This window comes from Pogona vitticeps, chromosome 2, assembly GCF_051106095.1.
Source record: "Pogona vitticeps strain Pit_001003342236 chromosome 2, PviZW2.1, whole genome shotgun sequence".
Lineage (NCBI taxonomy): Eukaryota > Metazoa > Chordata > Lepidosauria > Squamata > Agamidae > Pogona > Pogona vitticeps.
In genome coordinates, this window is record NC_135784.1 from 124434237 (window position 1) to 124460145 (window position 25909).

Below are 25909 nucleotides of genomic sequence, written 5' to 3' on the forward strand. Positions count from 1 at the left end.
ATGTGCTATAGTAGTTGAAATACAACCAGGGCAGTAGTTTATTTATGACTATGTCATTCACATGTAACCTAGGATATAAACAATTTTGGCAATAGTCCTCTTCGAAATGAGGTATCTTATATGAAACAGCTATTTGTTAGTTCTGTCAGCTTCCATCTTTGATTCAGGTCCCAGCTAAATTACTTTTAAAAAATCCATGTTATCAAGAAGTAAGGAAAATTTATTCCCATCCCCATTCCCCAATTCCTATATGTTTGGATTTGTTATTTTTCATCAGTTATTTGGGCATTATAGCTCAAGAGGCTGCCTTGTAGTTTCCGCTGGGGGAAAAGCTTTCTGTTAATCCATGAGGACCTTCCTGTTGTTGTTGTTTAGTTGTTGTGTCCGACTCTTTGTGACCCCATGGACCAGAGCACGCCAGGCCCTCCTGTCTTCCACTGCCTCCTAGAGTTTGGTCAAATTCATGTTGGTCGCTTCAATGACACTGTCCAACCATCTCGTCCTCTGTCGTCCCCTTCTCCTCTTGCCCTCACACTTTCCCAACATCCAGGTCTTTTCCAGGGAGTCTTCTCTTCTCATGAGATGGCTAAAGTATTGGAGCCTCAGCTTTATTATCTGTCCTTCCAGTGAGCACTCAGGGTTGATTTCCTTCAAAATGGATAGGTTTGTTCTCCTTGCAGTCCAGGGGACTCTCAAGAGTCTCCTCCACCACAATTCAAAAGCATCAATTCTTCGGCAGTCAGCCTTATTTATGGTCCAGCTCTCACTTCCATACATCGCTACTGGAAAAATCATAGCTTTGATTATGAGCTTTGTTGGCAAAGTGATGTCTCTGCGTTTTAAGATGCTGTCTAGGTTTGTCATCGCTTTCCTCCCAAGAAGCAGGTGTCTTTTAATTTTGTGGCTGCTGTCATCATCTGCAGTGATCATGGAGCCCAAGAAAATAAAATCTATCACTGCCTCCATATCTTCCCCTTTGATTTGCCAGGAGATTTGATATTGAACTTCAGACCATTTTTGCACTCTCCTCTTTCACCTTTGTTAAGAGGTTCTTTAATTCCTCCTCACTTTCTGCCATCAGAGTGGTATCATCTGCATATCTAAGGTTGTTGATATTTCCTCAAGCAATCTTAATTCCGGCTTTGGGTTCCTCTAGTCCGGCCTTTTGCATGATGTATTCTGCATATAAGTTAAATAAGCAGAGGGACAATATACAGCCTTGTCGTACTCCTTTCCCAATTTTGAACCAATCAGTTGTTCCATATCCAGTTCTAACTGTCGCTTCCTGTCCCACATATAGATATCTCAGGAGGTAGATAAGGTGGTCAGGCACTCCCATTTCTTTAAGAACTTGCCATAGTTTGCTGTGGTCCACACAGTCAAAGGCTTTTGCATAGTCAATGAAGCAGAGGTACAGTAGATGTTTTTCTGGAACTCTCTGGCTTTCTCCATAATCCAGCACATGTTAACAATTTGGTCTCTAGTTCCTCTGCCCCTTCGAAATCCAGTGTGTACTTCTGGGAGTTCTCGGTCCACATACTACTGAAGCCTACCTTGGAGGATTTTGAGCATGACCTTGCTAGCGTGTGAAATTAGTGCAATTTTACGGTAGTTGGAGCATTCTTTGGGACTGCCCTTCTTTGGGATTGGGATGTAGAATGTTCTTTTCCAGTCCTCTGGCCACTGCTGAGTTTTGCAAACTTGCTGGCATATTGAGCATAGCACCTTAACAGCATCATCTTTTAAGATTTTAAATAGTTCAACTGGAATGCCATCACCTCCACAGGCCTTGTTGTTAACCATGCTTTCTAAGGCCCACTTGACTTCACTCTCCAGGATGTCTGGCTCAAGGTCAGCAGCCACACTTTCTGGGTTGTCTGGGACATCCAGAACTTTCTGGTATAATTCCTCTGTGTATTCTTGCCACCTCTTCTTGATGTCTTCTGCTTCTGTTAAGTCCCTACCATTTTTGTCCTTTATCACTGTGGTCCCCAACCTTGGGCCTCCAGATGTTCTTGAACTTCAACTCCCAGAAATCCTGGCCAGCAGAAGAGGTGGTGAAGGCTTCTGGGAGTTGTAGTCCAAAAAAATCTGGAGGCCCAAGGTTGGGAACCACTGCTTTATCATATTTATCTTTGCACAGAATTTTCCTTTAATATTTCCAGTTTTCTTGATCAGATCTCTGGTTTTTCCCTTCTATTATTTTCCTCTATATCTTTGCACTGTTCATTTAAGAAGGCCCTCTTGTCTCTCCTTGCTATTCTTTGGAAGTCCGCATTCAATTTTCTGTAACTTTCCCCATCTCCCTTGCATCTTGTTTCCCTTCCCTTGTCTCCTATTTCTAAGGCCTCGTTGGACAGCCACTTTGCTTTCTTGCCTTTCCTTTTCTTTGGGATGGTTTTTGTTGCTGCCTCCTGTACAGTGTTATGAGCCTCCGTCCATAGTTCTTCAGGGACTGCATCCACCAAATCTAGCTCCTTAAATCTGTCCTTCACTTTCATTTTAAATACAGTTCTTGTGTTGAAGGAAACACAGAGGAACTCCTACCATTTATCAATTAGAAGTCAGACATACACTAGGAAATGGGACTGTTGGCACTTGTCTTCATCCCGGGGGGGGGGGGGGGAGACTTGTGCTGCATCAAGTGGGAGACAGATAGATGAAGGTGAGAATGAGGATTCCTGATTTCTGATCTGAACTCCAGTAATTTCAGAAGGATTCATACAAAGAACTGGGATACTGAAGCTTTTTTCCCCCCTGTGGAACGAACTAAAGTCAAATCTTTGTTCTCTTTTTTGTTCTGTGCAAGCATGGCACATCACTCACTACTTTGCTTCCTTATCCACAAGAGGTCTTTAACCCAAACCTTTTGTCAGAAGTGTTTGCTATGTAGACGTGGAGCATTTTGACTGTTGTGTGATCCATGCTAACAATGCTATGTCTCTGGTTTCTCTGCCTTGAGTATGTTGGTCCATTATGTCTGCTTGATGTCTCATGCCCAGGTAGTGATTCTTTAGCATACAGCAGCTCACTCTTGCATACAGGGTGAGCTCCTGTAGCATTCAGAATGATTTGTGCCTCCAACTCTGAGCAGACCAGCGTTGAAGAATTATGAGGATTGCAGTTTGAAAAGATCTGGAGGGCCACTGTTACTGTATCTATGTCTGCTTTAGCAGGATAGGGCTGTGAAACCAAACAGATGCCATCACTTTTTGCCTTTGTGAAAGCAGCAAAGGCAGGTTTTGTTCGTTGGAACCCATTCAAATTATCTGCACTGGGGACACCAGAGGGAACATTCTCTACCTTGAGCCTGGTTAGATGTACTTTATTCCAACTACAGCAGGAGAGGCTTCAGGGCTAATGTGGAATTCTCTTTCTTGTTTCAGAGATTCTGAATGATGTCATCCGCAGCATGAAGAAGGAAGGAGAATGGAAGGTAAAAAAGGTTCTTGGGGAAACGGGGAAAAAGTTGTATATTGTTTATAAATTTCTTCCAGCCTCCAGACATGCATCTTGCATCTCTGTGGGTTATGAGAAGCTGTAAGAACTAATAAAAATGACTTGCATCTCCACTGGGCTCTGCTGTGTATATCATTCGTTCAGATCACCTCTCTGCCAGGTTTCCTTTGGAACAGCAAGTGTCTGTTTGTTCTGGAGGCTGTGTGTTTACCATGTCTTCTGCCTTGCTCACTGTGGTGATCAAGGATCCTTGTAGGGCTTCCCATAACATTTGGTGGTTTTAGGGGCCAGCTCAGCCATGAAATCACCGGTTACAGGCAGATCAAAGAAGTTATTCTCTCAGCTTTATTCTGTTGCTTATACAAGGGCATGTAATAGCTTCTATAGTGCTTACACACTTGTTTCTTGGCTCTTTTCCTCAGAGTTAAAAGTGTTGCCATCTTGCTACCAATCTGTTTTGCTCCTGTAGGCTGCATCCGTAAGTGGGAGGGAAGGAGGGATTATCTTTGGTATGCCTAAATGTATATGGTATTAACATGAAAGGTAGGTTATGCTAGCAAGCTTCAGATATCAGCAAGAGTCAGTGCCACCTGGAACAATATGTCCAATACAAGTGAGAAGGTTTTTGTTTTCTATAACTTCCTCTGTGGGATTTTCATGATTCTGAAATTACAACATAGTGTGAAACGTACATGCATGAGTGTGAAAAGTACATGCATGATGAATTTCCTGTCTTTGCAAGTTAGGTTGACTATAAGTTCTAGCTGATCTAGCAGTGGATATTTTTGGGAAGGAAGCCAGAGTTCTATACTAAATAATTCCAGAAATATTGATGTGAGATTCATGTAATTTGCCATGCTTAATTGATGAGGTGCTAGGGCCTGTTCTGGTCATGCATGATCATGAGCTGTCCCCTAACAAATAGCCATAATTAGCTGTGGCAAGTTATGCAACTCTTAGATGACTCTCAAGACAACCCCAGCTGCTTGTTACTTTTGGATTCACTTTGAATTTTAGGATATAAAATAAGTGGGATAAGACCAAAACAAAAGTAGTTTTTCAGTTCTGACAGTTTGAAAAGTCGTTGGAAAGAGAGTTAGTGAAACTGGGGAGCAATGCAGGATATGCTCAAGCAGCATACATGGCTGTCTTCTTCCCCTCACAGCGAGCCGTGAAGCTGGTTATGCAGAAAGGGAATGACCCACTGAGTTTTGTGGTCAAATGGACACTTGAATCTGGATCTCTCAAGGTCCATTCCATCACATCTAATCATTGCACCACACTAGGTTGTCTCTTCTCCACTGCTTTTTCCATCTTTCTCCCTGCAGGTGCTTGTTGTGGACCATTCCAGCACACGGATTCTCTCTTCTTGTTTTAAGATGTCAGATCTTTTGGCTGAAGGGATCACAAGTGAGTAATTTGGGCCAGATCCTGTGGTGCTTTCCTTAATCATTTGAGCAGAAGTTCCCAGCACAATGAGAGACATGTTGCCATCTATTCCTGAGCACTAACTCTTTACTTGCCTTCTCAGAAATATGTCAGCCCAAAGTAAGCTTAATCTGCACATTGCTGTTTAATGTTATGCTGGCAAACCTACAGTCTGCTTCTTGTCACATCTTTATCCTCATGGTTTGTATATCAATTTAGAGCCCCCTTTCCTCTCCCACCACCCAAATAAAATGCAGCTCTGGGAATTTCTCAGTCCCACTCTTTTTTGTCCTCTCTTTCTCATCCCAAATCCTGATATCTGACATATGTTTATCTTATTCAGTTATTGAAGATATTAATAAGCGCCGAGAGCCCCTCCCCAGCCTGGAAGCCATCTATTTGATCAGCCCCATTGAGACGGTAGGTCCTTAAGCATGATATATTTGAACAGACATGGAATCGGTGAAACACTGCCAGGTATCACTTGACAACAGCAGGACAAAATCCAGTTGTAGTTCCTTAGAGAATTCCCTGACTGCTTGTTCTGCATGAGGAGAGATTCCTAGTATGAGTGGAGAAGTGCTACAGTATTTCTTGAAGACAAGGTGAGGAAAAGTGGAGCAGAAGTTTGGAGGTGATGACCCTCGGGACCCTTTATAGCTCTTCAGTTTTGTGGTTCTGTGAAACTGGTGGTGGGAGTTCGGGTAGTGGAAGAAATAAGAAAGACTCCTGCAATACTTTGAAGACTTATCAATTTTGTTATTTTATGAATTTTTCTGAACTGTGACTGATTTCATCAGATGCATGGCATGTTTTTCAGAATTTCAGGTACATAATGCAGAATGCATGGGCACCAGTCAGAAATGCAGAAATTACCATACAACAGGGACATTGTACAATTAACACTGGTCAAGTGGCCATTCATAAAAATCTTGCTGAGTGCTCAGACATTCTGGCATGAGGGGAAATGATTAAGGCACATAGTCTGATAAAAGTCTGCCATCCCAGTTTATTGAAATCTCTGGTAATAGGCTAGAATTTTCTAAAGAATTGTAATTCAGCTGCCTCTCTCTTATGAGAGTGATAATGATTCAGTGGCAGAAACTTAGATATGTGTATAAATAACTGCTGTTAATGAACTGTTTTCTCCTTATAGTCAGTGCAAGCTCTGATAAATGACTTCAAAGGCACTCCCACCTTCACATACAAAGCTGCTCATGTTTTCTTCACTGACAGTAAGTTCACAAATTGCTTCTGAATAGTGCCCTTAGGAAGAAGGCCCCTTTATACTGACTTGGGTACCATAGGTTTTTCCTTGAGATATATGCTTATCTAAGTTGAGGGTCATCCTGATGAAAGCTATCTTCTATCTGCAGATCTTGGGCTGATGGTCAAAGCACATGTCATACCATTAGGCAGTTCAATGAGATACTAATAGTAGAGTTTGGGGATGGTGGGGTCATCTTCAGTACATTTCTGGCTCTCAGAAGCTTCCAGCGTATCATGGCAATATGGAAGGTGGATGATTCTGTGAAAAAACTGTGGTTTTGATTACTGAGTTCTTTTCAGCGTCTTCTTTGTGAGTTTCTGGGGCCTACTTGTAGTTTGTTATGACAGGTTTGAGGGGCAGTAAAGAAAAACCCTAAGTGCTCACCGTGACCTTTAGTTCTAGGGCAGGAAGTGAAGTTAGAATCCTTTTATTTCCCTCCTTGTCACTGTGGGCCTATTACTGTGCAGGAAAAAGATGTGCAGCAGAGTGAATGAGCAGAAATAATAGTGGGTCATCTGTGAGGAAGAATGAGTGTGACTTCTGTCCTGTTGTTGACTTCCAGCCTGTCCTGACAACCTCTTTGATGAGCTCAGCAAGTCCCGAATCATCAAAGCCATCAAAACACTCAAGGAAATCAATGTTGCCTTCCTTCCTTATGAGTCACAGGTGAGGAGAAGTGTGAATGGAGGGTAGAAGCTCTGTGTAGAAGCCTTTTGTTTTCTCTTTCACTGGACTTTGTAGGTAGGCTGCCAGATGAGAGATATCACCACAGCTGAAAGAACACAGAGCTACTGGGAGTCTTTCTGGGAGGAAAGAATAAGGATCTTTTTGTAGGATGTATCAACCTGAGAAGGAATCCTATGTGTATTTTGTAGAATGTAATAGGAGCTTCCCGTGTATGTAGTAAGGTGTATATCCCACAGCCTTTATGTGGGGTCTTCTACATGGACCACATCTCAGTCAGTGGGAAGAATTGGTTAGCAGCCTAGGCAGTGAATATGTATGCAATAGCTAGACTCTGGTCCTTTGCACACTCCCTAAGCAGGAATAAGCTGGGTACAAGAATTGTCTAAGCAACAGCATGCTAATATAGTGAACAGAAGAGATATAGTATCACACCACTGATATTTCTGTATACTGTTCCAGCCCATGTTATATTCCCTACCACTGTATACACTTTACCATGGTTCACTTGTACTGGTAGAAAACTTTCTACCCTTTCCTCTACCCTTCACATTTTGAGATTGAATAAACCATCTTCTTTTAGCCTTGAGGGCAGATAGCCATTTTGTTTTAGCTGTATAGTTAAATTCATATGATGACTTGTCCTCAATTGCGCTAATATAAGATTACCTACCAGACCATTGCAGAAAGAAAGTATAAGGGGACTTTTGCATACCACTGTGACAATTTCTGTTAGTGTACATACAGATTGGCTGGAGAGGTCAGATTTGAGTCACTCCAGCAAATTGTTGAGAACAGCATCATATCTGTACAGTTACCCAGATGTAACCCTGGCATAAATCTGTGCTCCAAGTGAAGCAACCCAGAGTTTGTTCTCAAGTATTTGGAGGACTTGATCATGTTGTTCCTTTCAAGCAGCTGACACCTGTCAACCTCTAGACTTAAAACAAGCAAGCAAACAAAAAAGAGTATGCAACAATGGCTTAGTAGTTGATTTTTTCTGCCAAGAATACTTTATCAAACTGTATTGTATCTGGTTAAGCTTCAGCACCTCAAAACAGGGAACTGGATTACTCTCTATTCTACTAATATTCCCTGCACATGAATGGTAGTCCCAAAGAGCCTGTAGTAATAATGCTAATCACAGATTACCTTGCAGTCAGGATAGGATGCAGCATAACAATAGGTAAATTATAGGCTTCCCTAAAACAAGAAGTTAGCAGCCTTTAATGACTTCTAAGTATTGCATATCCAGAATGCACAAATAAGAATTAGCTCTTTTCCTGGGCTGGTTGCCTGTTGTCCCAAATGAGGAGGCTGTTATCAGATTCATTGAAGATCTGGGGTGGGGGGCTACTCTTGGTTTGTGCTTCTTGACAATCCAGACACGTGGTTGTCAGCTGCAGTGGTGGCGGCTCGGAAGAAGCTCTCTTCAGAAATATGTCATTTGTTTTGTGACATTTGCTCTTTAAGTAATGGGCCCCTCTTTGGTTCTCTTGCAGCTTGCTAGGGCACTGTTTCCATTGCTAGATACATTTCCTCTGTACCAGTATTCACTACCTTTTTAATGTTGTTGGTTTTTTTGGGTGGGGGATCACCCTTGCCCTTCTGTCACTGTGTCACTTGCTTTCTCTAGGTGTATTGTCTGGATAACCCGCAGAGCTTCTGCCATCTTTTCAGCCCGCAGTGCAAGGAAGAGAAAAACAATCACTTGGAGAAGATGGCAGAGCAGATTGCCACCTTATGTGACACCCTCAAAGAATACCCCTCCATTCGCTACAGGAAGTTAGTGTCATGGTCCTGTTGTACATGGAAGGAAAGGTGGGAGGAGGCTGGTAACTCTGAGTGCATGTGGTGTATGAGGGCATCGTGCAGTGCAGAGAAATTGCAAGAGCCATAATAAGAGGCTGCCTATCTATTATGGGATGAGACAGTGCCTTGCTCTTTATTGTTCAAGTGGGGCAGGTTGGCTCACCAATGGCTTAATTTGGGGCTTTGTTGCCAGATACATTCTACTGAGACTGAGAAACTAGTTAGTTTATGGGAAGGGATGGTTCTCCTCCTGAACATCTTGTCTTGGCTTTCCCATTCCTAGGAGAAGAGCCATCCTTTGTTGTGTTCAGTTTAGTTTTACTCCTGTGATCCAGCACTGGAAGTGTTGCTCCTGAACAGCCCTATGTTTCTTTGCCACAGTGGCTCTGAAGACTGCTGCCTGTTGGCCCATGCCGTGCTAGCCAAGCTGAATGCCTTCAAAGCAGACAACCCTACCATGGGAGAGGTGAGCTCCAGAGTGCTTTGGACTTACGAGAAAAATGCATTCCTTTGCAAGGCCAGCTGCTCTGATGCCATCTCAGAAACCCCCTGATGCTGGTGTTTCACAAGCTGAACATGAGAGTGGTAGTTGCTGTAAAGATATGGGGAAACGTTCTTGAAAATTAGAAGAATGCAGAAGTGGTTTTCTTTGACACAGGAATGAAATGCATGTTGGGTCAGGATAGGAATGGCTGACCTCCTGCGGAATGATGAATGGACAATGGGCTGTGAAACCTGAGCACTTCTTGTCCTTCTGGTCCTAAAGAGGAAGAGTCTCTCACACCTTGTCTTTGACAACACTCTTACTTCATTTTGACTGTGTGTGCTTTTCAGCCCAATGTGCAGTTTGCATTAGGGCCCACTCCTGGACAGACGTGCATTGGTTTGAATTGTGTTTTGTGTGGTTGGTGTGGAAATGTGATGTCAGAATTACATCTAGTATTACCTTTGACTTCTCTCAATGCTAGAATATATTCCCTCCCAAACTGAAATTTGGCTTCCAGGCCAAAACCTCTCCCCCACCTCAGATTAAAGCACGTCTGCTCATGAGAAAGGACTGTTAATTTGATCTTACCTGTAGCTTCCCAGGGCCTGGCATGCTGTGGTCCCTGGGGTCACAAAGAGTCGGACACGACTAAATGATGAACGACAACGTAGCTTCCCAGTGCGGCATTTTAGTTTCTAGACTGGGAAACAAAACACAGGTCATTACCCTGAGTGCCATTTGGTTTGCATGTAAACCAGAATATTCCTGATATTTACTGTGAGAACACCAAGATGGCCTTGAGTCCCTGCAAGCTGCCTTGAGGTCCCTACGGGGGAAGAAAAGCAGGATACAAATGAGAGACAGAGAGAGAGAGAAAGGTGGGGAGAAGTTCTGTTCATTGCCTGTTATAAGTAAAACTTAGCATTTGACCTTCAGTTAGGCTTTTGATATTGCTTTGGCCACACTGGGCGTTCTTAATAATATTCCCGGGTCCATGTTCAAAACAGGTCAGGCCTACCGGTGCTCCTAGAAAAGACTGGTTTTGTGAGGGTATTTCCCTTTTTAAATAGTTTGTCAAAGAGTAACCAGTATCCTGTTCCACAGCTTTGCTGGCATGGCCAGAGAACGACGTCGCCAGCAGCACATGGTGCTGCCCTCCAAGGTCCTTATGGGCACATGGGGAGATACTGATCCAAAAAAAAAAAAAATCCCCAAAAACCCCCCACAAACAAGCAACCCTAAAACTCTTTGTGTGAAATATGGGTACGTTTAGGGGATCCAGTGCTGCAAGGGCACTGCATGCACCAAATCCCTGACGTAGAGCTTGGAAACTCATCCTTGTTTGGACTACAGCTTACATACTCCCCCAGACTGACTGGGGAATCGGGGAGTTGTAATCCAAAGCAGGACATTTTCCAAGTTCTATCCATGACACTTACGGAGAGCCTTCCTTTCTAGACCAAAGTATGGCTATCAGTTGCGCTTCTCGCAGGCAAGAATTATTTGATTTTAAAGTAATTATGCTAATAAACAGTGGTTCTCTCACAGGGCAGGGACAGTAAGATACCATTTGTGACTAGCATCAGTATCTCTTCTAATGGGTTGCAGTGAGAATAGCATTGCTTCTGGGTTGTACAGTGGGGTCTTGACTTAAGAACAGCTTGAGTTAAGAACATTTTGACTTAAGAACCACTCTCATAGGAAAATATTGACTTGACTTACATACTTAGATTTGAGTTAAGAACTGAAAAAACCCACGTGGGAGGCAGGGAAAGTGCAAAATGTGAACTTTCAGTTAACTGTTGGCCAGTGAAAAGGGTGCCTGTCTGCTTCCTCACTCCTCCCAGCGTTTAGAGAGTGGATTGGGAGACAGTCTTCAGACTGCCTGGACTGTATTTTCCCTGCCTTCCCTGAACCTTTCTTGACCTAAGAAAAAAAGAAACAAAATATTCCCCCTCTAGTGGTCGAAGGCAGAATAGCAGCTTCCCATTAGTTTCTATGGACGGAAAAGAGCAGATACGGATCAAATGGTTTTCAATGCATTCCTATGGGAAATGCAGATTTGACCTGAGAACTTTTTGACTTGAGAACCGCCTTCCAATACGGATTAAGTTCTCAAGTCAAGACCCCACTGTATGTATCTCTTTTGCAGGTAATAAGAACAGCAGGTAGCTCTCCTCAGGTACTCTGAGGCTGGGGCAGAAGTTTGACTCAGGTCATTGAGTTGATATCTCCTAGACACCAGTGCTGAGGGGATTTGCCTGGACCTATAAATTATAGGTGCATTTTTCTCAAGCTATCAAACAGCCTGTCCTTCTTAATCTGTGGTTCTCCAAATATTTTAGATTAGGTGAGAACATCTAGAGGCCTCAGGTTGAAGTAGATACAGTATTGTGGTTTCTGAAGCGGTGGATGGTTTCTGTTAAAAACAGCCAAAGTTCCCCTGGGTTATTTTCTGTTTTGGCAGCCGTCTAGGGACTCGATCACATGTGAGAAAAGAACCCCAGTTACATCAATTCTTTTCATACCTCTGTTGTATTGATACATTTTTTCAGCAGTCACGTGATATATATATATCAGCAGGAGGATTGACATTGTTTTTAACTGCATCAATTCATTTATTACTATTTGAATTGTTATAGATGGCTACACTGCTCTTTAATTTTGTATTGATTCATTTTCTCTATGGTTTCTTGAAGCAATCAGGCACCCCCTTGACCTTTTCTTTAAAAATAACAGAAGATGTCCTTCTCCCCTTTTCCCTTCCCTCCTTTACCCACTTGTCCCCTTTCCCTTATTTCTCTGCATATTTTTCATTTTTCTTTTCCCTTTTGCACAACATCGGGGAGAGGAAGCATATTGTGAAGAGCAGGGTTTTTTAAAAGAGAGAATGTAGATGTTAATGCTACAGCCCCTTTTTAAAAAAATTCAAAGCAGGAAATGTGGCTGTTTCAAGACCTCTTCCACCTGCAAGCGGTGGGGGGGGGAGGCTGTCTCCTTCGAGCTGTTCCATTCCAAGCAATGTATTCATGTTGATTTATTGATATCCCTTTAAAAGAGGAAGGGGGTACAAGTGCAGTGGCTATGAAGTAGCCACAGCATCCCAAAACCCGACCCCTTTGCAAAGGAAATAAATCTACAGCAACATTCACACATGCTGAAATAGTAAGGAATGAAGCAATACCTTATCAGTACAATTTAACACACCCCTCTTGTTGAGGGGGGAATAAACCAGTTGCTGGGACACATGAATCAATGTTGGCTGTGCATGATGTGAACGGAAAATTATGAAATGATCTAAGAAATGGCCAAATTGGTATAACTGGGGTGTATATCAAATTCTAGGATTCATCCATTAAAAAAAGCATCCATACCTCTGTAGGGAGCTGCTCTGTCTCTCTATGTGTGCATGTATAGTGCCACCTGCTTGTTGAAGGATGCACTGCACTATAGTCTTACACACCTATGAGGACAGTTTTTTTGCTGTCCTCATTCTGGGCAGCTTTTGAGTCTTGCTGCAAAATGAGGTTTGCTCCTATGATTTGAAAGCCTAGAATGAGGTTTGACATTCGAGACGATTGTCTGTTTCACTGCCAAGTTGCTGCTATTACATCTGTGCAACTGGAGCTTCGAATATTCGTTTTCAAAAATAATTCATTACCTATTGTTTTTAAAGAGCAGTTTATTAGTGTTATTTGTGACTGAAAAAGTAAAACATGAAGAGCGCATTGCTAACACATTACTTTTGCAGTTTAAAAAATACTCTTAGAAATAGGGCCATAAATTCTCCCAAATGATTCCCCAGTGGCATTTTAAGGGTAATGAAGAAACTTCATTTGTTGCACTAAAAAAAGTAATGTATTTACCTTTTTAAAAGTGTTCTTACATTGTTACTTTTTTACATCACATTATTTTCCAAACAAATAGTTTCTAGAACATGTTTTGGAATCCCCCCCAAAAATAATAATATATTCTTTGCCTTTATTGCCCCTAAAAGCAGCATACTAGAGGTAATGTCATTATTTGTAATGTGTTATTTCCACACTGCATAAAGTGAAGTTTTTCATGATGAAAAAAAGGAACAAATGCTGGCACCGAGTTCTTCTCTGCCCCCACCCTGTGTTGTGTACTTTTCCACAATCGGGGAACATAACTTTGATATGCAGTATATACTCTTCTGACTTTCAGCTTGTTCTGCTCACAGGTTAATAAGAGTTCCCTGAAATTATATACAGGGGGTCTCCACACATGCTACCCCATGGCATCAAGGCAGAGAATAGTCCGCCCCTGCTCCATATTGACTGCCTTTTTCTCTTTTCTGTTTGCATGGCCTCACGTGTTTGAGTTGAGTCATCTCCCCTAATAGGATTGTGCACTGTCAATTGAGATGGGATTTTGTGCATTTCAATAATTGCATTGCTGACTGTCCACCCCCATGCCACCCCTGCCTCCATAAGCACGCTGAAGAGTTTGCACGCATCTGGTAGCTACTAACAGTCCAGTTGGTGAGAGGGGGTAGCAGGGCAGAGGAAGCTGAAAGTATGCTCTCCCTCTTTGTTACTGAGTGCCTACAGCAGTTCTGGCATTAAACGAATAATAACGCAACCCCATGGATGTCTACTCACAAGTGACACAATTATTTCACTCCTAGATAAATAGGTATAAGACTGTAGTATGAATAACTTGTATGTTCATAGGGGTTTCTTAAAACAGTGGAGAGCATGCTGTAGATAATATTCATGGGATGCCCGCAGGCTACTTAGTTTGGGGAAGCAATGAGACACAATAGCTCAGTGGTTTAGATCACTGGTTCTTAACCTTTGTTACTCAGATGTTTTTGGACTGCAACTCCCAGAAGCCTTCACCATCAGCTCTGCTGGCTGGGGTTTCTGGGAGTTGCAGTTCAAAAACACCTGAGTAACCCAAGGTTAAGAACCATTGGTTTAGATCTCTGACTGTGGAGCCAAAAGCTGGAAGTTTGGTTCCTTGCTGTGCCTCCTTGACAGGGGCTGGGCTTGATTATCCGCAGGCTCCCTTCCAGCTCTGCAGTTCTAAGATGATGATGGTGATGATTATTGTTGTTGTTCACTAAAACAAGGGACATCTGTCTAATGTCTTCCCTCTTCTCTTCTCTTCTCTCTGTGGCTGTCCTCAGGGGCCTGACAAATCTCGCTCACAGCTTCTGATTGTAGACCGGAGCTACGACCTGGTGTCCCCACTTTTGCATGAGCTCACTTTCCAGGCCATGGCCTATGACCTGCTCAACATTGAAAGCAACACTTACCGGTGAGAGCCATGCGTATGGGGAGGGGGGGACAGCCAGGGTTGAAGTCTGTGGAGGAGGAGGAGGGTGTCGCCTCCCCACTAAGATAGCGGCCATGCATATGTCTTAGCAATCCTTTTCCCCCCGCTCTCTTCTTGCTTTCTGCCATCTCACCCAGGTATGAATCCACGGGCATCAGTGACTCAAAGGAAAAAGCTGTACTCTTGGATGATGACGATGACCTGTGGGTGCAGCTGCGCCACATGCACATTGCCGACGTATCCAAGTGAGAACCATCCTTGCTCATGACCTATTCTCCCTCTCTCTCTCTCTCTAACACACACACACACACACACACACACACACACACACACACACACACACACACACACACACACACACACACACACACACACACACACACACACACACACACACAGCCTCTGTAGACACTCGATGCAACTTATCCTTGGTGTGTCTGAAGTTAGCCATTCTGGTAATTCTAGCTGCATTTCCCAGTTCAGGTTTGGGTTGCCAATTGCGTCCATAGCTTGTCAGAATTAGGATGTAGGGGCCGAGAATCACCTCTGTGGGAACCCCGTGCCTTCTTTTTTCCCCTCCAGATCAGGGTTTAAATATACATTCCTTCCACAGGAAAGTGACTGAGCTGTTGCGTACCTTCTGCGAGAGCAAGAGGCTTACCACAGACAAGGTGAGATCTGTTGAGTGCCTGTCTTTCCATTCTTTCTCTCTAGGAAGTTGAGGGAGATTTACAGAGGGTTCTCCAGGCAGTGCCCCAGGAAACAGTGTCCTGGCCAGACTGGTTCAGTCCAAGCAGTCTGACTGCGATACATGCCTTCATACCATTCTCTAGGTCTCCTCCACCTTCTTAAAGCGAGAACCTCTCTGCAATTGGAGTAAAGATCCTACCATGCTGCCTATCATAGAAAACAGTTAATTATCCCAGGGATGGGTGCAGATGTGGGAGTAGTGCACCTGAGTACATGAGGACAGGGACCTTCTAGGCTGGTTTAGATGATCTGTGGCTGTCCAGATATTGCTGGGCTGGAGCTCCTGTCAGTGTGGGCAGTGGTGAGAGATGGTAAGAGACGCAGCCCACCATGATCTGGAGGGCCCCACATTCCCCACCTGCTGCTCTAGGCAGAGCAGCAGGAGGCAGCTTTACCACAATGAAAGCCAAAGGAGTTGGGCAAGGGGCAAAGTGGTATCGTCTGTGAGATGCAGAAACAGGCAAATTGGTGTTTGATTTCTGAAACAAGCATGTTGCTGGAGGCACTAGCTGGACAGGTTTAACTGAGTGCATTTGTCTATTTTATATATTTTAAAATGTATTTTATCTCACCTTCCTGCTTAAAAAGGACCCAAAGCAGCTTACATCATTAAAAGATAGCATTTAAAGCTAACAAAAGTGAGTATACAAACACTAAAAAAGATCAAACAAACACCATACTAAAAAAAAAAACAGTAAACAAAAGCAACACCAAAACACATTCAAAGCAGTATAATACAACAATCTATTTAAAAACCTCACTCAGGCAGCCAGTCACTCAGGAAAAGCTTGTCTGAAGAAAAAGGTTTATGCATGCTTGTGGAAATACAGTGAAGAGAGGGCCAGCCTAGCCTCCTGTACGAGGGAGTTCCAGAGTCTGGGAGCAGCAAAACGAGAAGGCTTTCTCTCATATATCTATTTACCCTGTTTCTCCGAAAATAAGACCTAACCTGAAAATAAGCCCTAGTTAAGTGAAACCCCACCCTTTACCATCGTGCAGCAACCAGAAGAAGATGGCATGACTGTATTTGAATAAATGTAGATTGTTGTACATGAAAAAATTAAAACATCCCCTGAAAATAAGCCCTAATGTGTTTTCTTGGAACAAAAATTAATATAAGACTCTGTCTTATTTTTGGGGAAACACGGTATTTTATCTCTCTCTATATATATCTATCTATTGATCGATCGATCGTATGCTGCCCACACTCTGCAAGAGTCTCCACACCAATACTGTATACACACCAAATACACTTGTGAAGGTGGCAGGACTGGGAGAAAGGCTTCTCCTGATGGTCTTTACATCCAAACAGGCTCATAGTGGGAAACACAGTGCTTTCAGTGGTCCCCAGCCTTGGGCCTCCAGATGTTCTTGGACTTCAACTCCCAGAAATCCTGGCCAGCAGAGGTGGTGGTGAGGGCTTGTGGGAGTTGTAGCCCAAGAACAGCTGGAGGCCCAAGGCTGGGGACCACTGCTTTAAATAGCTTGGACCCAAGCTGTTTAGGGCTTTGTAGGTTAGAACCAGCACTTTGAATTCTGTTTAGAAACGGATCAACAACCAATGGAGCTGCTGTAACAGGGGGATTATGGGATTACTGTGACCAGCCCCATTTAGCAATCTGGCTGTTGTGTTTTGGACATGCTGAAGTTCCTGACACTTTCTATAGGTATCCCCCTGTAAAGCGTGTTACTCTAATCCCATCGAGATGTAAGGGATGTGTCTCTGTGACCAGATCAGCCTGCTCCATGAGAGGATGCAACTGACACTCTAGTTTTAACTGAGCAAATGCATACCTGTGAAACCTGGGCATCCAGACTTAGAAATGAATCCACGAACAGACCCAAGCTGCACACCTGTGTTTTCAGAAGCACAGGTTGCATCCCTGTTCCTTTATCTGCCTTTCAACTGACCAAGAGCACTTCTGTCTTGTCTGGATCAAGTTTCAGTTTATTCCTCCTCATCTAGTCCTATTACTGATACTAGACATTGATCTAGGACCAAAACAGCTTCCTCAGGTTTAGATGGCAAGGAGAGACAGAGTTGTGTGCCATCTGTGTATTGGTGACACTGAATCCCAAAACTCCAGATAATCTCTCCCAGTGGTTTCATGTAGATGTTACATTACATAGGAGCTAAAGCAGAACCTTGAGGGACTCTGCAGGCCAGGGGCCAGGGTGTCAAACAGGAGTCCCCCAGCATCACCTTCTGAGTTCTCCACAAAGGACCGGAGCCACTGTAAAATATTGCCTTCAAGTCCCATCCCAGAAAGGATACCATGTTTGGCGGCATCAAAACCGTTGAGAGATCCAGCAGAACCATCAGGGACACACTCCTCTGGTCCAATTCTTAGCGTTGGGACCTGTCAGCTGCCTATCTTTTAGAGCTATCAAGATGAGTTGGGAATTAGGTCTGTTTTGTACAGTGACTTCTCCATTTCCCTTCTAGGCCAACCTTAAGGACCTGTCTCAAATCCTGAAGAAGATGCCCCAGTACCAGAAGGAACTTAATATGGTGAGAGTCAACGGCTTGCTTTCTGTCCTGTTTGTTGATAAGGTTAATTTTTTTTTTTACTTTCCACATTATTTAAGGGAACCTCAAGACAACTGCAACTCCATTTAAAACAACTCTCAAAACCATCATAAAAGAGAGAATCCAGCATCAACTAGCCAAGCTAAAGTCTGGCTAATGAGCAAACAGTTCATTCTTTCCTCTCCCTCATGTTGCAGTATGCCACACATCTGCACCTGACCGAGGATTGCATGAATGCGTTCAAGGGCACAGTGGAAAAGCTATGCAGCATGGAGCAGGTGAGCACATTAAAAGTTCACTGGGAAGCAAACTGGACACGGGGCCCATTTCAGGCTAGGCATATGCATAGCATGGTCCAGTTTGTTGGTCAGTTGTGTAGTTGGTGGATCCTGTGCTTTTATCTTGGGGTGTCCAAGAATAACCAAGCAGAGGGGAATGTCTGATTATTCTTTTTCCATCCAGGACTTGGCCACGGGCGCAGACGTTGAAGGGCAGAAAGTCAAAAACCCTATGCAGACAATTGTGCCGATTGTTCTAGATCACAACGTGGAGCCATTAGATAAGATTCGCATCATCCTGCTTTGCATCTTCCTCCAGAATGGTAACTCCATAACTGCTTTTCCTCAGCTGCAGGGCCTGGGGTGGCTCCACTTCAAGGAAGGCGCAGATTCCTCGCACCCTTTTCTTCCCTTTCTCAGACTCCCTTTGCTCAGATAACTTTTCCCCAAGACCCGGTTCTCCTAATGCGGTTGTGAACAAAGCTGAAACTCAGGGTTGTCTTGAAGTCACAGGACTGGTTTCTTTTCTTTCCATTGAGCCTGTGACTCCTTCTCTGCCTCCATTCTGGGTAACATCCTGTATAGGTGCTTGAGGGGACTGATGTGTACAGCTGTGTAGGGCACAGGAATCTTACCTGTGAATTGTGTCCCTTCCACGTAGGCATCAAAGAGGAGAACCTTACCAAGCTCATCCAGCATGCCAACATACAGCAAGAGAGGGGCATCCTCTACAACATGCACTTACTGGGTGCCGCCCTCATGCCAGAGGTATTTACATCCCTGTGCTTCCTCTCACCTCCTAGGCCAAGGCAGCTGCAGCTGGCTTGCTACTGTAGTGTGAGGGCAGGTGGCAATTCATGGAAGGTTGTGAGTAATCTCTGGGATTCCTGCTGTTTTGGAAGTTGTTTTCTACTGGGGTGGGGTTCTTCTCTGCAGGGGGGGGGAGGCAGGCAGCTGCCCTTCGGTGCACCCCCCCCTCTTTCTCTCTCACAAGCTTTGTTCAATCCACTCTCTGTTCTTTTTCCTCCTTTGCCTCCTGCTGTCCCCTTCGGCAGAGCAGCTGAAGTGAACCAGGTAAGCCACTGCTTCTCCCTGCCAGCGCCTGATATTTCTAAATGTCTCTCCTCCTCTCCTGTCCCTGCCACACCAACAGCATCCCTTCAAGGAATCCTGTCTCCTCTTTCTTCCTTCTTCCTTTTCTAACTCAGTCCTCTCTTAACAGGAGCCTGGTGGACTCGTAAAACCTGTGAGGAAAGTGCGGTTGGAGCCTACATACCAGCTCTCTCGATGGGTCCCTGTTCTTAAGGATGTCATGGAGGTACCCAGAGAGGGCACAGAGGAATGGGGAAGTAGAGGGAGGTAGACAGGTAGATTTTGTGCCGCCTGCCGCAGAATTTCTAACAACAGATAGCATCTGTGGCATTCTTGCACTCGAGCCCCATATTTGAGACGAGAACTCCCATATTTGTTTACTTCCAAGTGTGATCTTGTGTTGTGGTCATTCTGTCTGCATCTCACAGGAGAGGAAGGGATTTTATTTGTGGCTTGCATTGCTTTACTGGGTCGGGCTGCCCTTGTCTGCCTGGATATGTTGCCCGGACTGTTCCTCTTGGTACTGCCCTTCTCTGAGGATTTGGGGAAAGGCCATTGACTCAGCTCCAGCCCGAGAGTTAATCCAATCAAGAGGCCCCTTTGTCCATCCAGCCCACCCAACTCCATGGAGTTGTGCGAGCTAAGCTGCACAAAACATTAAGCTCCTACTATAAAAAGTCAACAAAGGATTAGTCTAAAAGTCCCTGTGATGAAGCATTTCCATGTTGTCGTAGAGCCCAGACCTGTTGCGCAGCCAGCCTGCTTGCCTCTGAGCTGTTTGTACTGGGGGGGGGAAATGTAAGGGTTGGCTTTCAATGATGCTTCCATTCCAGAGGGGAAATTTTGAAGCAGCAAATGGGTATTACGCATTACTTCACTTGGCAGTGGAGGGTGAATCAACTCTTGAGTGCTTCTGAGGGAGACTTCTGTTGTCACCCTGGCCCACTTACAGATTTGTATTTGTAGTGAAGTGGAGGGAATGCAGATAATATTGTCTTATACAGTGGTGCCTCGCTTAGCGATTTTAATTGGTGCCAAAAAACATCGCTATGGGAAAACATCGCTAAGCGAAACACTTTTCCCATAGAGATGCATTGAAAACTGGATAATCCATTCCAATGGGAACGGATTGCCGTCCTTAAGCGAAAATCGCCATAGGAAACATCGCTAAGCGAAACGCGGTTCCCCCATTGAATGCATTGAAACCTTTCCAATGCATTTCAGTGGGGGAGAAAAAAAATCACCAAAAATTCAAAAAGAGTCAGAACGAAGCCAAAATAGTTTAACAAAGGGTTTATTAAGTGCACCAACGATTTCAAGCACCCTAAACCCTTTTAAAATAATTTAACACCTTTTAAAAATAGCGAAAACGGAGCTGTCAAAAACATCGCTAAGCGAAACAGGGGGACCTAAACTGTCATTGCTAAGTGGAGCAAGGTCCCGAACATCGCTATGTGAAATTCCCTCATTGGAAACATCGCTAAACGGAGCGCAAGATCGCTCCTAAAGCCTCATCGCTAAGCGAATACATCGTTAAATAAGGCAATTGCTAAGCGAGGCACCACTGTACTTGCTACCGTTCTATAGTTTATCACTGCTGTATCTATGTTTTTTTTTCTTATTTTAAAACTTTGGTTAGGGGTGGAAAATGGAGATGACCACACAAAACATTTTGAGTATCTCTGAGAGATCACACTGTAATAACCACAAGACAGAAGTTTTAAGAGTGCATCTAGATCTATTTCAGGTCCAGATATGGGGCAGAGACTATTTTGATTGCCTTGGTGGATGATCTACACCAAGAATTGGATGGGTGTGTATGTGTGTGTCTGTTGATTCTGCTGGTGTTTTCAATACCATCAATCATGATATTCTTCCAGGCAGTCTCTTTGGGAGGGGACTTAGAGATACTGCTTTACAGTGGTTCTGGCCTTTCCTGGAGAGACAATCTCAGAAGATGGTACTGGGGGACTCCTATTTGATGCCCTGGCCATTGGCTTGTGGGGTCCTTCAGAGTTCTGTTCTGTCCCCCATGCTGTTTGACACATAGATGAAACTATTGGGAGAGGTTGTCTAGGATTTTGAGCTTTGGTGCCGCCAATACCCTAGTGACCCTCAACTCTGTTTCTCCTTTCCTTCTGATCCCAGGGAAGTCATTTGAGTCCTAAACCTGAGTCTGGGGTCAGTAATGGATTCAACAAGGGCAAAGAAGCTGAAGCGTAGCCCAAACAAAACAGATGTGCTCCTGGTCAGTCAAAGGCAGATAAGAGAATAGGGATTCACACTTGGACCTAAACCTGGATGGGGTCATGCTCCCCCTAAAACTCAGATTTTCATCTTGGGCATGCTTCTGGATTCATCTCTTGAGTCTGGATGCCCAGATCTTGGCAGTAGTCAGGCGTGCATTAGCACAGTTAAAACTTGAAAAATTTCTTGAAAAATCTGGCTATAGTGACACATACCTTAGTGACAAATCATTTGGATTACTGTGCTGCACTCTGCATGAAACTGCCTTTGGAAAATGTCCAGACACTTCACAGGATGCTAGACTTCAGGCCAGATCTCAGAAAATCCCTGTTAGAACAACCTCACTGGCTACTAGTCCACTCAGATTGCTGCTCTCAACCTATAAAGCCCTAAATGAGTTTATTCCAGAGTACTGTATTTGAAGGACCATATCTCTCCATAACAGCCACTACGCTGGCTTTCAAGATTTTTTGGAGGTGGCCTTTTTGTCAACCCCACTACCTTCAATAGGCATGGTTGGTGCAAACACAAGAGAGGGTTTTTTTTGTTTTTGTTTTTTTTGGTGATTGCTCTGAGGCTATAGAACTCCTTTCCACAGGAGACCAGGCTGGCCCCCTTTCCTCTGTCCCCCTGCTGGAAGGCAGAGACCTCCTTCTTCAGAAAAGCTTTTATTATGTAAATACCGAGGATAGGGTTTTAAGAGGTGAATTGCTATTTTATATTTTAATGTGTTTTTTAAAACATTTTCTAATGGTGTTTTATTTTGTGCCTTTTAATAATTAATCTTAAAATCTGTAATTCCTTTAATATTGGTGTTTTAAAGACATTTGTAAGCCCCTTTGAGTCCCTCAGGAAGAAAGGTAGGATATGTATGTATGTATGTATGTATGTATGTATGTATGTATGTATGTATGTATGTATGTATGTATGTATGTATGTATGTATGTATGTATGTATGTATGTATGTATGTATGTATGTATGAATGAATGAATGAATGAATGAATGAATGAATGAATGAATGGCCTGTTTCAATTACAACAAAAACAAAAGTACTATGGTAACTTAAAGACTAGGAAATATATTCCATTTTGAGGTTTTGTGGATACAGCCCACTTCTTCAGGCAGACCCTGATAGAATTCACTTTTCCATTTTGCTCAGCACTCTTGAGTGGTTCCATTTTTACTCTTTGGCCCATATGTCTTTCCCTGTTTAAAGAGTCAGATTGAACTGTGTAATGAGGCAAACAGCTTATGTACTTGTAGCAACATAAGAAGAAAGGGGGCTGATCAGTTTTTCCCCTCTTCTCATATTTACACAGGATGCCGTAGAGGACAAGCTAGACAAGTCGTCGTGGCCCTACGTGTCTTGCCCAGCCCCAGGTCCTTGCACTCAAACTGCTGTGAGGTGAGCTTTCCAGCCCTTGCCCCACGTAACAGTCCAGGGCTTGCATCTACCTTCCAGTTTTTCATTTCACAGTGCTTTTTTGGCGGGGAAGAAGTAATGTGTGGGGAACAGAAGGATTCTGAGAACAGCAGCATTTTCAGGAAGCAGTGGCAGAAACCAGTCTAAGCCAACTGAGAAATAATCAGATAAAACCTGGTGGTTTGTTTGTTTTGCATTTGCTTCTCCTTCTGAGCTTTGTTGGAAAACACTGTCATGTCTGTTCGTGCTTAAAGGCATGCACTCCATAACACAGTAGACATATCTTGAGCTGCTGTTGCAGAATACACAGTGGAACTGACTCTGCTCCAGAGTGAGGGAAGGAGGGATAGTGCCCAGATACCTTGAGAGGATAGTGTTGTGTGCAAGAGTAAAAGAGGTAGATCAGCAGGATTGTATATGGGAGAATTGGGGGAAGATGAAGGGCAGTACAATGCTCTTAAGATCCTCTTTTGTGGACTCCAACAGGTTGCATGGCATGGTTTTGTAATACCCAGAGAGAACACTAGAACTTAATACAACATGAGAGAACAATAGAGGTCTACCTGAAACTGTGAAAGCTTTCTTTCTCCAAATTAATCCTGTGTGTGTGTTTAATTTTCAATTTTTTATTGTTTGACATCTGTTCTATTTATAGAGGACTTTTCTAAAGCTTCTCCCCATCCCCACCCCGTTATGTAAAAACATCCACTTGGAGAAACTATTGTTTGCTCACAGGGCTGAGGTTGCCCATGTTGCTGGGACGCTTGAGTGCAAGACGATGGTACTTCGTCTCAACTGCAACTCTTAGGCAACCTCCTTGGGGCTGGTGCCCTCTGCCTACCAACTTCTTTCTTCCACAGTGCACGCTTTGGTCACTGGCACAAGACAAAGACGGCGACTGAGTACCGGACTGGGCCCCGCCTCATTCTGTACGTGCTGGGTGGAGTTACAATGTCTGAAATGCGCTGTGCCTATGAAGTCACGGAGGCCACGGAGGGGAAGTGGGAGGTGCTGATTGGTAAGTGAGCTGCTCAGGGAGCGGTCACGGCAAAGCTGCTTTTAAAGGTCAAAATCACGTAGTTGAGTCATTGATATAGGAAGTGCCCATCAAGGGGGGAAAAGGGATGCTGCTTCACTTAGTCTGGTGGCATGAGTGACTTGATTGTGTATCGTGACTCTTGAGGGAGATCATTTGACCAGGAGAACCAGAAAAGCATACCAGTAGGAAGCTGATTCACATCTGAAAGTAACTTTCCTAATCACCAGGACTTGGGGAGTGAAAAGTGATATACAAATACTTTTTAAAAATATATATTTTAAAAAAACTAGGGATAGGGGTACAGAAGGTAAGGGGAATGGACAAAAAAAAAGGCTGGGGGAGAAGGAGAACATAAAATATGTTGTCATCAAATCCTGTTATTTGTGTTACAATATCAAGTCCACTTTTCACCTTTCTACAGTTGGATTGCCTTTCCAGATTTCTACTTGCAGTTACAGTACCTCTTAGTTTAGTTCTATCTTTGTCCAGTTCTAGCTACTGACTCAAACCATTTATATAGTAAATCCTATTGTTCAGTTGCCTTTTGTATTGGACAGTCTTTCAACACTTCTGATAAAATGTCCATCTCTGCTGCTTCCCAAATCTTCTCCAAGAGCTCCTCTTGCTTCGGTATCTCTGAGTTCTTCCAGTTCTTAGCTCTGGCTGTTATAACTATATGTATAACTAGATAACTCTTTGTCTTATCTATATTATCCGGTATAATATTCAGTAAAAACCAATTCAAGTGATATACAAATACTGATGGTGATGGCAGAGTCTTTGCAATGCCACACATTCTGCAACAGAGTCACACAGACTGCGTAATCACAGCTATCCAGGTGGCACATGGCATCCTAACCCCAGCACCTTTTCCCCCTACATGCTAAGAAGGGATGACAAGGAAAGCTGCTCTCTCTCGAAATGTTCATATAGGATAACTGGTTCTTGCAGCCTGGATGTTATGGGCTCCCTTAGTAACACCTGCCCTTCTTTCTTTTCCCTCATACAGGTTCCTCCCACATCCTGACTCCAAAGCAGTTCCTAGAAGATGTGCAGAATCTGACTCCGCAGATGCCACCGAAGCACTAAACCCGCCTCCAACCCATAAGAGACTTCCTGACAGCAGTTCTATTTATCTGCCCAGATAATCCCCATTTTCCCTCTACAAGATGCCTTCCTTTTTTCATACACCAGTCTTTGCTTCTTTGTCTTTAATGAGCTCGATACTGGAAGGGCCTAGTCAAATATCCAAGTCAAAATTGAGGGTCCCATATCTCTTTCTGTGGGGGAGATTTTTCTGGTTGCACTTTATTTTCCTCTCTTTTGCCTCCCCACCTGATGGGGCCCTGAAGAATATAAATACTTTCTTTCTTCCCCCCCCGCCCACCTCCCACCATCAATAGTTATTTGCTCCTTCAGATGGTGAGGAGGAATTCCAAGAAGTGAATTCCTTTGGCACTTAGATGTATGTCTGAGGTTCTGATTCTTTCTGCCTTTGCAAAGTGATTGACTCCTGGAAATTGCTTTTGTTATTGTTTTGGGGAAACATTTTCCAGACTGTTCATCCCCACTTGTTACCTTCAGGGAAACATGAAGCGCAATGGGCATTGCTGGGTGCCCAACATGGTGTGCCTAGCAGCTATACTGACTGACACCTGGTGTAAGATAGGAATAATTGCTACTTTTACCCAATCAGGGAAGATGCATATATATGAAAGTGGGGGTAGGTGCTATTTGAATCACATGAGTTGTATGGCTCTGCTATAGAATCTCACTCTTCAGGAAAAAAATGTGAAAATTAAGATTATCTGTCTGCATCTTGTCTACTCTGTAAACCAGTTTGTATCATGAGGATAAATGGAAGATGGTACACTGAGACAACACTTTGATTTTTCTTTCATTCATTCTGTATTGTGTGCTTTCATATGTTGCCTCTGGAAAGTTAGTCCATCAGCTACAAGTATCCTAGCCTCACCTTCTTGCTGTTTTAATATTTGTGTGAATGCTGTGTTCGTGTTTGAATGTTCCCATGTTGTGAAGTTCACTTCTCCTTATCTACAGTGAGATCGTCTGAAAAAAACTGACACACATGACTTTTGTGTATC

The 25909-nt window shown here is 43.6% G+C and overlaps 1 protein-coding gene across 5 annotated transcripts in view; it reads left to right on the forward strand.

Annotated features, from left to right (window-relative positions):
* STXBP2 (syntaxin binding protein 2) overlaps positions 1–25685 on the forward strand; it is a 40272-nt gene extending 14587 nt beyond the window's left edge. For 2 of the 5 annotated variants that reach the window (XM_020796331.3, XM_072990344.2), the window contains exons 2-19: positions 3387–3436; positions 4788–4869; positions 5231–5307; positions 6044–6122; positions 6720–6823; positions 8478–8626; positions 9035–9119; positions 14296–14426; positions 14582–14689; positions 15058–15115; positions 17641–17706; positions 17922–18002; positions 18187–18325; positions 18664–18770; positions 19225–19320; positions 22662–22747; positions 23626–23783; positions 24814–25685. In XM_020796331.3, coding sequence (XP_020651990.1) covers positions 3387–3436; positions 4788–4869; positions 5231–5307; positions 6044–6122; positions 6720–6823; positions 8478–8626; positions 9035–9119; positions 14296–14426; positions 14582–14689; positions 15058–15115; positions 17641–17706; positions 17922–18002; positions 18187–18325; positions 18664–18770; positions 19225–19320; positions 22662–22747; positions 23626–23783; positions 24814–24893 — 1736 coding nt within the window. In that variant the 3' untranslated portion in view covers positions 24894–25685. Of the gene's footprint in view, positions 1–3386; positions 3437–4787; positions 4870–5230; positions 5308–6043; positions 6123–6719; positions 6824–8477; positions 8627–9034; positions 9120–14295; positions 14427–14581; positions 14690–15057; positions 15116–17640; positions 17707–17921; positions 18003–18186; positions 18326–18663; positions 18771–19057; positions 19077–19224; positions 19321–22661; positions 22748–23625; positions 23784–24813 lie in introns of those variants that run through there. The other 3 variants (XR_013541966.1, XR_013541965.1, XM_072990345.2) reach the window with 2 other exon arrangements.
* The last annotated feature ends 224 nt before the right edge of the window (positions 25686–25909 follow it).